Source organism: Molothrus aeneus, chromosome 4, assembly GCF_037042795.1.
Source record: "Molothrus aeneus isolate 106 chromosome 4, BPBGC_Maene_1.0, whole genome shotgun sequence".
Taxonomy (NCBI): Eukaryota; Metazoa; Chordata; class Aves; order Passeriformes; family Icteridae; genus Molothrus; species Molothrus aeneus.
Window position 1 is genome coordinate 36347908 of NC_089649.1, and position 13615 is coordinate 36361522.

Here is a 13615-nt window from a genome sequence, read left to right on the forward strand (position 1 = left end):
TAGACATTCAGAAATATTTTAGCCCCCAATAGGAACAGGGACTGTAGCTGACAGCTTTCTATATGCAGGGCAGAAAGAAAGGAAGTTAGATGTAGCTTTATTTTTCAATATTGGTTCTGGACATGTTTGCATTATGAGTCTGATACAAATTTTCCCACTGTTTGATGTGACAAAGCTGAAAGGGCAGTAGGTCCTAGTAAGCTTAACCCGAGCGTTCTCCTGTTTTGCTGAGAGGAGTTAGTTTGGGAAGACAAGGTAATTACACTACGTAGAGAAAAGCTGAGCTCAGACCAGAAGCCCAAACGGGTCCGACTGCAACACGCTGGGTACAAATCGACATCGCTTTGAACATCTCCTTCCCTCGGTGCTGCTACCCAAGTGGGGGATGACCTCAGCCCCCGCGGTTCGGGGAAGGCTGGAGCCCCTCAGGTTGCGGCCGGGCGGGCTCCGGAAAGGCGGCGCTGCGGGGGGAGTCCGGGGAGACCCGGGCAGGTGAGCGCCCCAGCACCCCGGCAGGGAGCCGCCCGCGGGCTCTCCGCGCGGTTCCCCCCGCAATTCACGTAGCGCCGAGGAGGACGGACCGGAACGGGAATTGCCAGCCCCGTCCCCGATGCGCGGCGGCGGCAGCAGAACGAGCAGCAGCAGCAGCATCGCCCGGCTCCGGCCCGCGGGCCCCGCACCGGGCTGTCGCTCCCCGCGTCGCCCGCCGGGAGAAGGGCGCGGAGCCGGCGGAAGGCGCACACGGGCCGGCCGGCATGAGGGGGCGCGGTGGGGCGGGCCCGGCACCGCCCGTGCCCATCCCGGCCCGCGCACGTGGTGGGGGGGGCGCGGGCCGCCCCTCCCTGCCCGCCCCCCGGCGCGGAGGGGCGCGCTGTGCCGGCACCAGCCCTCTTCTCCTGTTTTTTGGGTTGTGGCTTTTTTTGTTTTTGTTTTTTTTTTTTTGAAGTCTTGCTTAACAAATTGCGCGTGATGAGCTCATGATGCCGCGCCCCCCCCGCCCAGGCTGGGGCAGGCAGGGGGACGTGAGGCGGGCGGGCGCGGCCAGCGGCGGGGGCTCTGCGCGGCCGGGAGGAGGGGGAGCTCTCGGTCCCACGCTGTTTACTGGACTCGGGTTGTGAGGCTTTTCCGTCCCTTGTTTTTTCTTTTTTTTTTTTTAATATATATATGTATATTTATTTATTTATTGCCCCTGTCCCGCTGCGTGGCGGGTTGTTTGCCGCTCTGTTCGCAGGTGGATCCATGCGCTCCCCCGAGAGCGGCTCCGCCGCCGCGCAGCGCCGCGCCGGGGCGGGGGGAGCGGCCGCCAGGTTCGGCCCCGCCGCCGCCGCTGCGGGGGGCGGCCCCGCCCGGGCTCCGGGTGGGCAGGCGTGAGGCGGGCGAAGTTTCTGCGCGGCGCCGGGCCCCTCCGAGAGACTGCGGGCAGGGAAGAGCCTGGCCCCGCGGTGCTGGGGGAGCTGACACCGCCGCCGCCAGCAGAGCAGCCCGGCTTTGGCCATGAAGAGGAAACAGAAGAGGTTTCTGCAAATGACGCTGCTCTTTACCGCGGCTCTGATTTTCCTGCCTGACATCGGCCTCTGGTCTCTGTACAAGGAGAAGCACCTGGTGAAGCCGCCCGAAGCCGGCGAGCCGCAGGTAGGTGCGGCGCCGCCCGGGAGCGCAGCCCCGCGGCGGGGCAGGGTAGGGCAGGGCGGCAGCCGCCCCTCGGGGCACGGCCCCAGTCTCGCCCCTGCGGGGCTGCGGGGGCCCGGCCGCGGCCGGGGGCGCGGAGCGGCGGCAGCAGCAGCACGTGTGCCTGTCCGACTGCCGCGCCGGAGAGAAAGTTGTGAGAGCAGCTGAGTGTGCCGGCTGGGCTTCCCCGGCGAGGGCGAGGGGTGAGCCGGCACGGAGGCTGCCTCTGAAATTAGGAGGACGTGGGATTTTGTGCGTTGGTGAGCTGAGTGTGATGCTGGGCTCTAATTTTCATTACAAGAAGTGGAGGTTTTAGTGCAACTTTTTGTTTGCCTGCCTCTCTGCAATACTTCTTGAACTGGTGTGTGGCTATAGGTCCACTGAAATTGATGAGATCCATGTAGATGTCTTACCACCGAGATTTTTTGTTTCCTCTTCTGTTGTAAATTCGACAGAAGTGACTGGCGGATTTTTTTTTCTCTTCTGAATATTACTATTGTGACCTGATGCTGCAACGCTGTGTTTAACTGCTTGTCAGAATGATGTCACAAAGAACTTCCAAATATTTTCAGTTTACAGTTTTCTCAATCACTGTTATTAATAAGAGCAGTTGACATAAGCTGTTTTTTGCTCGAGTTATTCTTCAGCTTGATGGGTTTATGTATGGCTCATAAATCCCAGTATGACCTGCATTAAGTGAAGTTTAGTTTTAAGGAGTTGTTGTAATGCACTTCTTTATAACCCTGCCTTTACCAAAGCTTATGTTTGTTCTGTTCAACAGTACAATTACACTGTAATTGTCAGTGTAATTTAAATATAACATGAATGTTTCATAGATCATTGGTAAGAAATTACGGGATTGTATAATGTTTTAGCTTGTTTACCACTTACATAGCCTTCACATTAGAGTGTATTAGATGGCATCATATATCATTTTAGTGTATTAGTGGCCTTCATTTCAAGGGTCATCACCCATGTACGGTCAGTGGCTTCAACTGAGCAATAACATATTTGATTCTTTGTTAATAAGGGTATCCCTTACAGAAGTTAGTCCTCCAAAGTGTCGTAACTTTGCTTAATGAAATATGCTGAATATTACTAGAGGAGGAAGTTAAGGATAGCTTCTTAATTCAAAGCTTGCTTTATGTTTCCATGGGTTTTAAAATGCAATAGGTGTCAGGTGCTAAAATTTAGTTGGAAGTAATTTCTGCTGAAAGAAAATTATGCATGATCATAAGTGTCTGTCATTAGTTTACAAGGTGCACACTGCAGTCTTTGCAGCTTCTAATTTACTTTGTGACTTAGGAAAGCTAAGGTATTCAATGCAAGTAATGATTTCCATGTGTGCTGCATGGCTCTTTAGGACACACATGCCTTGAAGAAATTTCTAACGTTCAAGAGTGCTCTCCAAGTAGAACATGATTTGATAACACTGAAAGGGAGGATTTATTTAAAAAAAAAGGTACTGGATAAAGTGGTGTAAGACATGGATGCTAAGCATATGTAAAGGACTTTCTAATGAGACCCCCAAAAAATTTTTCATTCTAAGTTTTCTGCAAAGGTCTTTTTGCTACCTTCCTTTTTTCTCCCCCCCCTTTTTTCCCCCCTTCCCTTTTCTCCCAGTCTGAATACTAATTGAACAGTAATGGGACTGTTTAATGGAAAAACAATAAAAATGAGCAGTGAAACTTTGAACCTTACAGCTGACTCTAATGTAATTCTGTTATTATGCTAAGTATTGAAATCATGTTGGCAATGTCATTACCCAGTGAGGATGGAAGGTTGAAGTACAGACAAGTAATGCAATTAGGTTACTTATGTCTTTTGATGTGTACATTATAACCCAAAATACTTACAAGGAACAGGTATTGAAATACAAGTTTGAGTTCAACTCCCTGAAATATAAAGAAAATTTTAAGACATCTTTGCAACTACCCCTAAAAATGAGAGTAGTTTCTTTCATACTAGGAAAGACAGCATTAGAAATAGTATCCTAGTAGAAATGTAACTCCTTTTTCCCTATTAGGTTAGTAGCAGGTGCAAGAATTTAAACACTCAGCACAGTTATTCTTTGCCCTTGAGGTATTCAATTTCTTGAGACTTTGTGTGACTTAACACAAGTTTAGAGGTCAGTCCTACTGAAACTGCCGCAGACTTTTCTTATATATTCTAAGATCGTGTTAGGTTACAAAGGTACACGTGTAGAGTCAGCACATCATGCTAGTGATGTGCAGTTGGACTGTTGTGGTGTGTCCTGACCATGGGAGAGATGCAGAGCTGTCTGTGACTTCAATAATTTAGTTACAGGCTGAACTGGTTTTGCCTTCGTAAATTGAGTGTCTAGTTGGTATTCTGACCGTGACAGTAGTGTTTATAAATGTGCTATCTTGTTTTAAGAACAATTCATGTTAGAGATCATCAGGTGGTTTTGAGGAGACAGCATGGTAAAATGATGTTTTGACTACTTATAAATTAAGGTTTCCCATTCATTGCTGAAACAAACATCCCCAGCCTTCCCTGTGAATGAGGGCTCTGTCAGCCTCTCCCACCACCTCAGCTGCTTGCCATAGCACCAGAGTGAAGGAGGGATGGAAGTCTGATGGAGCAGGTATTGATATCCTGACAGCAGTAAGCAGAGAAGCTGTTCAAAAGCAGTCCACAAGGCAAAAATAGTCTGTTTCTATCAATGGTAGAACAGTGTCCCCTGGGGACTGTGTCATTTCCCAAGCCTAGAAGAGGAACTTGCGTTCTTTACAGCTCTCTAGAAATTCTAAACTAAGAATTCCAGCAAACTAATTTGACTTTTTTTGTGAAAATAGTGCTGCAATAAGTTACATAAGATTTTTTTTGTTGTTCTGCAAATTCTGTTTCTGTGTAGAGGAGCTCTTCCTTAGGAAAAATTGAAAAATGAGAAGATGATACAGCTGTGATTTCAGACAACATTAATGATTTTGATCATTACAAAATTGAGCTTTACATTAATTCTATAAACATAATGAATCTCTATAAACCTTTGTTTCTATGAAACTTTTTAAAGCTATCATGTTTTCACTTGAGAACTTGACAGGCTTGATTTTTGTATTTTGGTTATTGTTATTTACTTCTGGTTTATCATATTATTTAAAGTGGAGCTTCAAGGATAAATGTACATTTAAAGGTTCTGAGTTATGTGGTGCAACAAGATTTCCATAAAATACAGATTGACATAAATGGTAGACTCAAGGGAAAAAAATATAGTTTATTTCTAGTTTAATCTTTCTAAGACTGCCTTCCTTGCTATACTGTGGGAATAAGGGAAATAGAATAGGGTATTTCTATTGCCTTTTTTAAAAAGAAGTCTTAAAAATTCCTTAAAACATTATGGTGTCCTTGAGGTTTGATTACAGTTTTTGCAGTTAGTTTAACTTTCGAGGGAGGGAGTTTGTTTTTGTTTTGTCATTGGGATATTATGTATGTGATGTAAGTATCTTGTCTGATCTTTCAATAAAATTCCAAGACCAGGTGTATGGATACCAAGTTATACTGGTAAAACTTGTAACTTCAGTTTTGTTTTCTATGGAGGAAAAGCAGCAATTTAAATGCAACCGGTAGGATGTAATCCTGTTATCTCATCCCATCTAAAGCTAGTGCTACTTTGTTTGGCTACAGTAAGGTTTTAACCTTGTCTGTTCATACATTGTCAGTATATGAAGCATAACTTTGTGTAAAAGTACCAAATTTCTTGCAGCAGTTTTCCAGTGTCTGTTATGTAGGTATTGTGACACGTGTTTCTTTCTGTCCCCTCTGCATGGGAGGCCAGTGTGGGTGATGACTGAAAGGAGGGCAGTCTGGTGAAGTAACCCCTAGTACATTTCAACTTCATTTTCTAATTTTTTTCATTTGTCACATCCCTGCTTCCTGGTGTCAAATCTCCTCGCTTATAATTGAATTGAACAGCAGCATCTCTTAGTCACAGATGCTCTGTAGTACTTACAGGTCTCTTACTGAAATGCTTTATGATGTGTAAAGTAAGGAAAGAAGGTAGATTTCTGGCTTTGTTTCACATATGCTCTGGTATTTTTTTTATTTTCGTGCAAGCATGGTGTCCAGAACAAAGGGCAAAAGCTGTGCTATGAGGGGGGGAACGTTATTCCATGGGATAGTCATGGAGCTCTCTTTCCATTGTCCTGTGGAGCCTGTGCTGGTTAGCCCCAATATTATACTTTACTCATGGGATAGCGAGGTATGGATTTAAATGAACTCCTTAGGATAAGGAGAACTTAGTCCTTACAAATCCTAGGCCTCTATTGTAGTTGGCAAACAGGCACAAAATTGACTTATTAAGCCTGGTGGTTATGAAAGTAGTGACTTCGTCTTCTGAATCCAAAAAGCAACTCGGCCTGAATTCTGTCTTGCAAACAGTCATTAGTTTCTGAAGTCTGTGAAAGAAGTGAAAATTTAAATTTACCCCAGAATGCAGTGTTTCCTACTGTTTAGCACACAGGTTTTGATAATCATAAATTTTCCAGGACAGTTAACCCTGTCAACTCACTATTGATGCCAGCAAAGTACAAAGCTTGGATTGGTGAATTCTGTTTCTGGTGCATAAAAGCAGCATCTTGACAGCACAAGTTTCTTTCTCCCCCCAACCCCCACAAATTTTTTTCCCTTGCTTTTCTGGTTGATCTCAACAGCTGCAAAATCTTGTACAAAATATGGTTTGGTAAGGACATAAATATTTACCTATTTTCTATTATTACACTCTTAGGACACTGTCAGTTACTTCTGTATTTAGTTCCACTGTCTCAATTATTTACCTTTGCTTTCACCACAAACTTATGAGACAGGAGAGTTTTGTTTCTCTTTAGCAGAGGAGTAAATAAAGTATAGAGTGACAAACAGGCTCAAGTCTACAAAAGAAGCTGCTTGACTGCTGCTGATGTTTATTTCTACTATTTTTGGAGAACACCTGTCAGACCTTAAAAAATACTGATAATATGAAGCCTCAGTTTCTCTGGTCAGTTTCTGTTCATGTGCTGTTCCAAGCTAGCCATTGTTTCTCTCCTCAGAGCAGTAGCTGGACCTGTTGTCTTCAATACTCTTTTTTTTTTTTTTTTTAAATTTATTAATGGTCCTGTTAATTGCTCCGCTGATTGCTGTGCTGCTGTGCCAGCTCCAAGAGTCCTTGTACCTGGTGTGACAAAACAGAGTTTAGTGCCTTAAACTGCAGAGCATTGGCAACCTGAGTGTGCCTTTTAGGTGTTTTAAGTCACACAATTAACACTTATGTAATTCAGTTCTTTTACCTAAATTGTTCATGTATAATTTCATTCCCTTGTATATATTGGAGCCTATTGAGGAAAATATAATTTGAGTTCTAAAACCTTTGTTACTTTACTGCCAAAAATAGTATTGTGTCTTAAAACAGTATGCTTCTGTTGTATTCAGTATACCAGAGGGAGCCCTCCTGTGGTTAATTTAATACCTATCAATTTTCAGGAGTGTTACTAAATAGAGTGTATCTTACAGGATAAAATAGACTGGTTTGGATATTTAATTTTCTTTCTATTTAACTCAGCATTTTTAATGCATTTTAGCTAATTTATTGTGCATAGTAATTTTGGCTTAATCCAAATCAAAACATAAGATCAAGAAACCTCAGTGCATGCCGACTCTTGGACTTGTAGAAAGGCTGCTGTGACAAAGGGGATTCCATGGCTGTATTGAAGCAATGGGGTACAAAATTGCTCAATTATGAGGGGGGATACCCAAGCTATGTTTTGTCCTCCCTCTGGGATGAGGTGCTCAGTTCTTTCTTAAACTTCCTCATCTCCCTGTGTAGGCAATTTCTCTTGTGTCTGGCTGTGAAGGATTGCAGTGAAACTATAGGTGGGTCCTGGTCAGGAGCCAGACTGCACTGTGTGTGCTGTGTGTGTAGGCAGGTGTCTGTTCACACATAGAAGAAAGAACAATTCAGCTTTTCTCTTGTTTTTAATGCTCAGACAGGTAACTTATGGTCTTTGTTTATCAATATGCTGATGCACACATTTATAGCAATTGACTGCAGCAAAACTGTGTGTGTACTGACTGCTTTGATGGATTTGGGCCAGGAGCAGACATCTCTGCTACTTTAAATTAGTCTGGAAAAAATTAATTCAAAGATCAACAAGTTAAATGCAATGCAACTCAGGAATCCCAAACTAAAAGTTCTGCCTGTATTGTAAATGTTCCTCATGGTCAAAAGACCAAATTGTGCTGACTGAAAGCAGTCCCATTCTTTTAATGTTTTGGGTTTTTTTAATGTGAAAAGGCTTCATTAGGAGATGGCAACCTCTGAACCTTCGTTCTGAGAATTCCAGTGTGTCATGTTTTAACTTTGGCAGGCAAGTAAGCACCACACCACTGTGCTCCCACTCCCATCTCAGTGGGATGGAGGAGAGTATCCAAAGGGTAAAAGTGAGAAAACTCGTGGGTTGAGGTAAAGACAGTTTAATAGGTAAAGCAAAAGCCCCACATGCAAGCAAAAAACACAGAATCAATTCACCATTTCCCCTGGGCAGGCAGGTGTTCAGCCTTCTCCAGGAAAGTTGGGCTCCATTGTGCATAACATTTACTTGACAAGACAAATGCCATACTGACTCCTGTTGTCACCTCTTCCTTCAGTTTTGTTGTGACTCTGATGCCATATGGTATAGCATATCCCATTGCTTAGTTGTTTTCAGTTGTATCTTCTCCCAGCTTCCTGTTCAGCACCAGCCTCCTCACTGTCAGGGCAGTTTAAGAAGCAGAAAAACACCGATGCTGTGTAAGCCCTCCTCAGCACCAACAAAAACATCCCTGTGGTATCAGCACTGTTTCCAGCACAAATCCAAAATACAGCCCCCGACCAGCGGCTGTGAGGAAAATTAATTTTATGCCATTTGCAATCAGCATGTAATGTAAACGTGTTTTTGAGGTCAAGCTCTGTAATGGTTCGTTGATTTCAATCTGATTTTGACAATTGTCACATTTGGAAGGGTTTCACTGTGATATTCTTGTCTGGGTAGTCTTATTCAAGACATGTCGTCAACAGAGAAACCCTTTCCTTCTTCTTTTTAAGAAACACCATGGGAGAGACCTGCTTGTGATTGTTTGCTCAAGAGGTAAAGAAGAGGAAGAAACTCTTTGGCAGGGATTTTGCAGGATTTCATGCTTATTTTTCAAATTCTTTACCTTCATTTCCATGATTTTCACACATTTTTCTGTGACATGGCTCCAAGTCTTTGCAAACAGCCAGTGATCCAAGTCAGCTATTTAGTCACCAAACTAATAACAAAGAGAATTGCAGGAACAAAAATGATGAAGTGTATGTCCAGCTAACATAGAAATATCTAGGCCACAATATCCCACTCTCTTCTGGATGCTTGTACTCCACAGGGCCAGAGCTGTCAAGTTTCTGTTCAAGGTCATATTTCACAGGGACAGCGTTTCCTTATGCTGTCATTTTAAGATCTCTTGGGAGATACTATTGAAGGAATTTCCTATTATATCCTTCTCTGGTCGAATCCTGTTTATTGAACACCTCTGCCCTTAGGAAGCAATCACTAGCTGAAATATGAGGCTTTCTTGTCACATGTGGATTTAACAGATAACTACAGCATCCATTTCCACACCAGCACCTCCAGCTGTTGGTTACCTTCCCATGCCAGAAATTTTCAGCCAAATCCCTGATGACAGTACACAATGGTATTTGACAGATGCTTCATTGGATCATCTGAAACCACCTCAGAACAGTATAAGCCTAACTGCCAGACTTTTCTCTGAAGAAGCTGAAGAATATTTTTGTGTTGTCTTCAGAGACATGTGAACAGTCACCCCTATGAGAACTGTAGCAACAAGAAATTTGGAGATTGGTGCCTCTGGCAGTGCCATGAATGCACAGTGCCATGAAACTTGTCGTGTTTGTTTCAACTGAGATAGCACATCCAGTGCAGTTTCCTGTGAGTTGACAGTTGTTGGTTTTTTTGTTTGTTTCTTTGTAATGTGAAATTTACAGTGCAAACTGGATATAGTAGACTAGAAAATCTGGCCTGTATGACTTAAATGTTTAATTGATCAGTGATAAACCATTGATTCTGTGCCTAAGAAGCAGAGGCAATTGAACAGTTTTCTTCTCTGCTACACAGTGGTTTATGACAGCATGCGATACTGCAAAGAGATTTGGCTAGGCAGTGTAATTATCTAAACTAAAATTTTGTCAGGACACCAGTATTAGTACAAGGTGCTTTAGAAAATGGATTGCTCACTGAAGTGTGTAAGTGTAGATTTATCAGACTAACTTAAGGAGCTCATTTGCCTAAAGAAGCACAATTTTTCATACTTGTATTTAGAATAACAGATGTGTTTATTTAGAAAATTTTAGCCTGTTTACTTATTTTTGCTCTCTGTAAATAGTTTTCTATTACTTAAATACTAGGAGAAGGCAGGCAAATATTTAGGACAGGTAAGAACATTTCATAGCAGTCTATGACAAGTTCCATTTATAGATGAAGATGGCAAAGAGGAAGGAAGGACTCCTTATGTCTCTGTTCAGAGCCAATGCCTGGGAAATACAGGCCCTGCAGTGTTAATGGCTTCTCTACTGTGAGATTAAGTATTTTATCCCATATGTTTTTACCTCACTGTTATTGAAATCTCCCAATTTTGCATTAGATAAAACAATTTTATGTCACAGGCAGTTTGTCTTTCTGTTTTGTCATCCAGTCCCTGGGCTAAAATTTGCAGTTGTAATGTAACTTTTGGGTGAAGTTTGTGTAACTTTGCTGAAACTTTTTGATTGTGTCCAAGGGAGCAAGATCAAACAGTGCACATGGCCTGGAGATGTTTGTGATGTTCGCCCCCACAGGAGATAGCTCCAGCAGATACAGGCAACTGAAATACCCTCTGTGCAGATTAACTTCATTCACCCCTGGCAAAACTTCGCTTGTCCCTGGCACAGCCTGCACAGATGCAGCAGTAGTTAGCCAGACATAATTACTAGATAACTTGAGGAGGGACTATAAATTGCACCAAATCTAGTGCTGATGCCCCATCCTTCAGTGGTTCTCCAGTTCTGAATCATCTGTCTTGAACAGAATTCATACATCGTTTAATGCAGTAGTTGACTTTTTTAATAAGAGAGCACAATGCCTAATGTGATTTTTCAGCTCTTATTTTCAACATAGCAGCACACTTCCATCTCTTTCTGCTTTTTCTCTTTTTTATTTGCTTTTTCTTGGGGGGAAGCCCTCCACATTTCAGATTATTTAATGTTTTTGATATCCCACTTAGTTCCTGGGTGAATTACTGTATTGGACTGAGTTGTGTAAATTTTTTAGATTGCTTTTTCTGTAGAGCAGTAGTTTCACATTAGCATGGAGAATGCACTTAAAAGACACATTAATGCCATTCAACAAGCAGTATATTTATATTTTTCTCAGACTCTGATAAATGACTACATTTTGAGTTGCATTTGTTATGGGTACAAAATGAATGACAGACTTGAATGGATGCTGTTTTTGCAAAATTGCTCAATATAAACTAAAGTGACATTCAAATTGCTGATCAAATTTTACAATTATGACACCAGTATAAAAATGTAAATTCAGAACTTTTATGACATTGAGCAACAAATTCTCCTCTAAAGTTACAGAATCATTAAAGACACAACACAGATGAGAATAAAAAATACTTGTGATGGCTTCAAAAATTAGCAGGGATAAAAGTTACATACAAAAGTTCACAGTGAAATATTTCTGCAGTATATGTGACCTGTGTTTCACATCAGATTAAATCTTTTCCGGCATCCTTGGCATAATTTCCAGTAATGGTGAAGCAGTGGAAACTTCTCTAAGCGCACGGAGATGCTCCTCCATGGAGGTCATATTTTATTTTGAGTGATATTGTTTGAACTATGTTGAGAGAAGTGTGATTTTATATCTCTGTCTTCCCTAAAGTAATCCATTTCAGAAATACAAGAACAATGTAAGTGCAGCTAGAACAGATATATAAGCCTATGCTTTGCTAACATGAAAGTGAAGTTGTGTTCACCTCCACCAACTGCTTATACGAATGGATTTTGAAATCTGCCATTTTTAGCAATGTAGACAGACGTGCCGTGTGATCAGAAGGGGCTTCAGAGGAGGACAGGAAACTTGCAGAATTCCATCAGGAAAAGCAGGAAAGCTGCAGAGGGATGGGAAATAAATTTGACTAGAAATAAGGTCCATTACCTTCTGTCATCTTCCCCCATCTTCCCTGTCTTCTTCCTCCCTCAAGAGAGTGTGCACCAAGAGCAGTAAAGATGCTGAGATGTTTAAACCCTTTTCACACAAAGTGTTGAGAGGAACCATTTGACAAAATGTTGTTATTAATGAGAGACTTTCTGTTTCATTTTAGTTGTTGTAAAACTGAGGTGGTTTCTAAGTGCTGTAGTGCATGTGCAGACCCCACAATTGTGCAGTCGCTGAAGAGAAAGGTGTTTCCTTTGAAGCAACTTCAGTATGAACATGTGAGAGACATTTTTCTTCAGATGCTGAAGACTCACAACAGATGTCTCCTTCAGAAGCAATGAAGAAAAAATGCATTTTATATTGGGAACAAGGAAATGGAGATGGCATCATGCTAAGCAGCAACCTGCTTCTGCATCTGGAATGGATGTGAATGACAAATGAGCACAGGACATTCTGCTGGTTTCAGATGAGGCAATTTAGAGTAATTTTCTTCATAATTTCTGGTATGGGGCTGTGTTTTGGTTTTGTGCTGAACACAGGGTTGATAATATAGAGATGTTTTAGTTGTTGCTGAGCAGAGGTTGCACAGAGCCAAGGCCTTTTCTGCTTTTCATAGTGCCGTGGTGGGGAGGAAGATGGAGGTTCATGGGAGCTTGAGAGGAGACACAGCCAGGATGGGTGACCCAGGAATATTCCAGACCATCTGGCATCGTGCTCAGTATATAAAGTGGAGGGAAGAAAGAAAAAGAGGAGCAACATTTGAAGTAATGGTGTTTGTCTTTCCAGGTAACCATTAAATGTGATAGGGCCCTCCTCTCCTGGAGATGGCTGAGCACCTGCCTGCCCATGGGAAGCAGTGAATTAATTCCTTGTTTTGCTTTGCTTGTGTTCATGACTTTTTTGTTCTCTATGAACTGTCTTTATCTCAACCCATGAGTTCTCTATTTTTTATCCTTCCAAGTCTCTACCTGATCCTGCTGGTGGGGGAGTGAGTGGCTGTGTGGGGCTTGGCTGTTGGGTAGAGTTAGAACATGGCAGAGAACAAGGCCAGGACTGTGCACTTCATAACCTCTTCAAAGACATAGATTTTAGAAAAACTTGCCACTTCTTTGTGTTGTAGAAATGTTTGTTCTGTGATCTATAAGAGTAAAATCTTTCTGAATTAAGTTTAAAACTAAAATTCAGCGAGACTTGAAACTCTTCTTCAATGCATTTTAAAGAAATTGTTAGTGGAATAGATTCCTCAGAGATAGTTGTTAGTGTGGGTTTTGAATTTTTCCTTTTACTTACATGTATATGTATGTATATGTGCACTTGTGTATGTTTGTTTATGGGCAGAAGGTGAAGAGACCATCTTTGCTTCCTGCCGGGAGAGGGTATATATTTTTCTTAGTGTAACATGCTGCCAACAGTCTTGAGAGGAATGGAACAATTTTGTGAAAAACACTATGTGAATACATGGAGAAGCATATGTTAATGAGGGTAAATTGGGCACAAATCTACAGTGTCTTTGGCATTTTTAAGTTGGGGTTTTTTTAATAAATTTGGAGGTTTTTGTTTTTGTCTCTCATCCCTCTTTAAAAACAGATTGCATGTGGGCTGACTTTGTTCAGTGTTTGAACAGCCATAACTTCCAACAATCTACTGAATGTTTTTTCCTCCTCTACTTGAGAAGACTTGAAATCTGTAGTAAATAATGATGTTGGCTCATTTCATTT

The 13615-nt window shown here is 42.1% G+C and overlaps 1 protein-coding gene across 1 annotated transcript in view; it reads left to right on the top strand.

Moving 5' to 3' along the window:
- Positions 1-1328: 1328 nt before the first annotated feature.
- The window catches only part of GALNTL6 (polypeptide N-acetylgalactosaminyltransferase like 6), a 435385-nt gene continuing 423098 nt past the window's right edge, over positions 1329-13615 (top strand). The window contains exon 1 of the mRNA XM_066548280.1: positions 1329-1632. Within this exon, the coding sequence (XP_066404377.1) occupies positions 1495-1632 (138 nt within the window). The 5' untranslated portion in view covers positions 1329-1494. The remainder of the gene's footprint in view (positions 1633-13615) is intronic.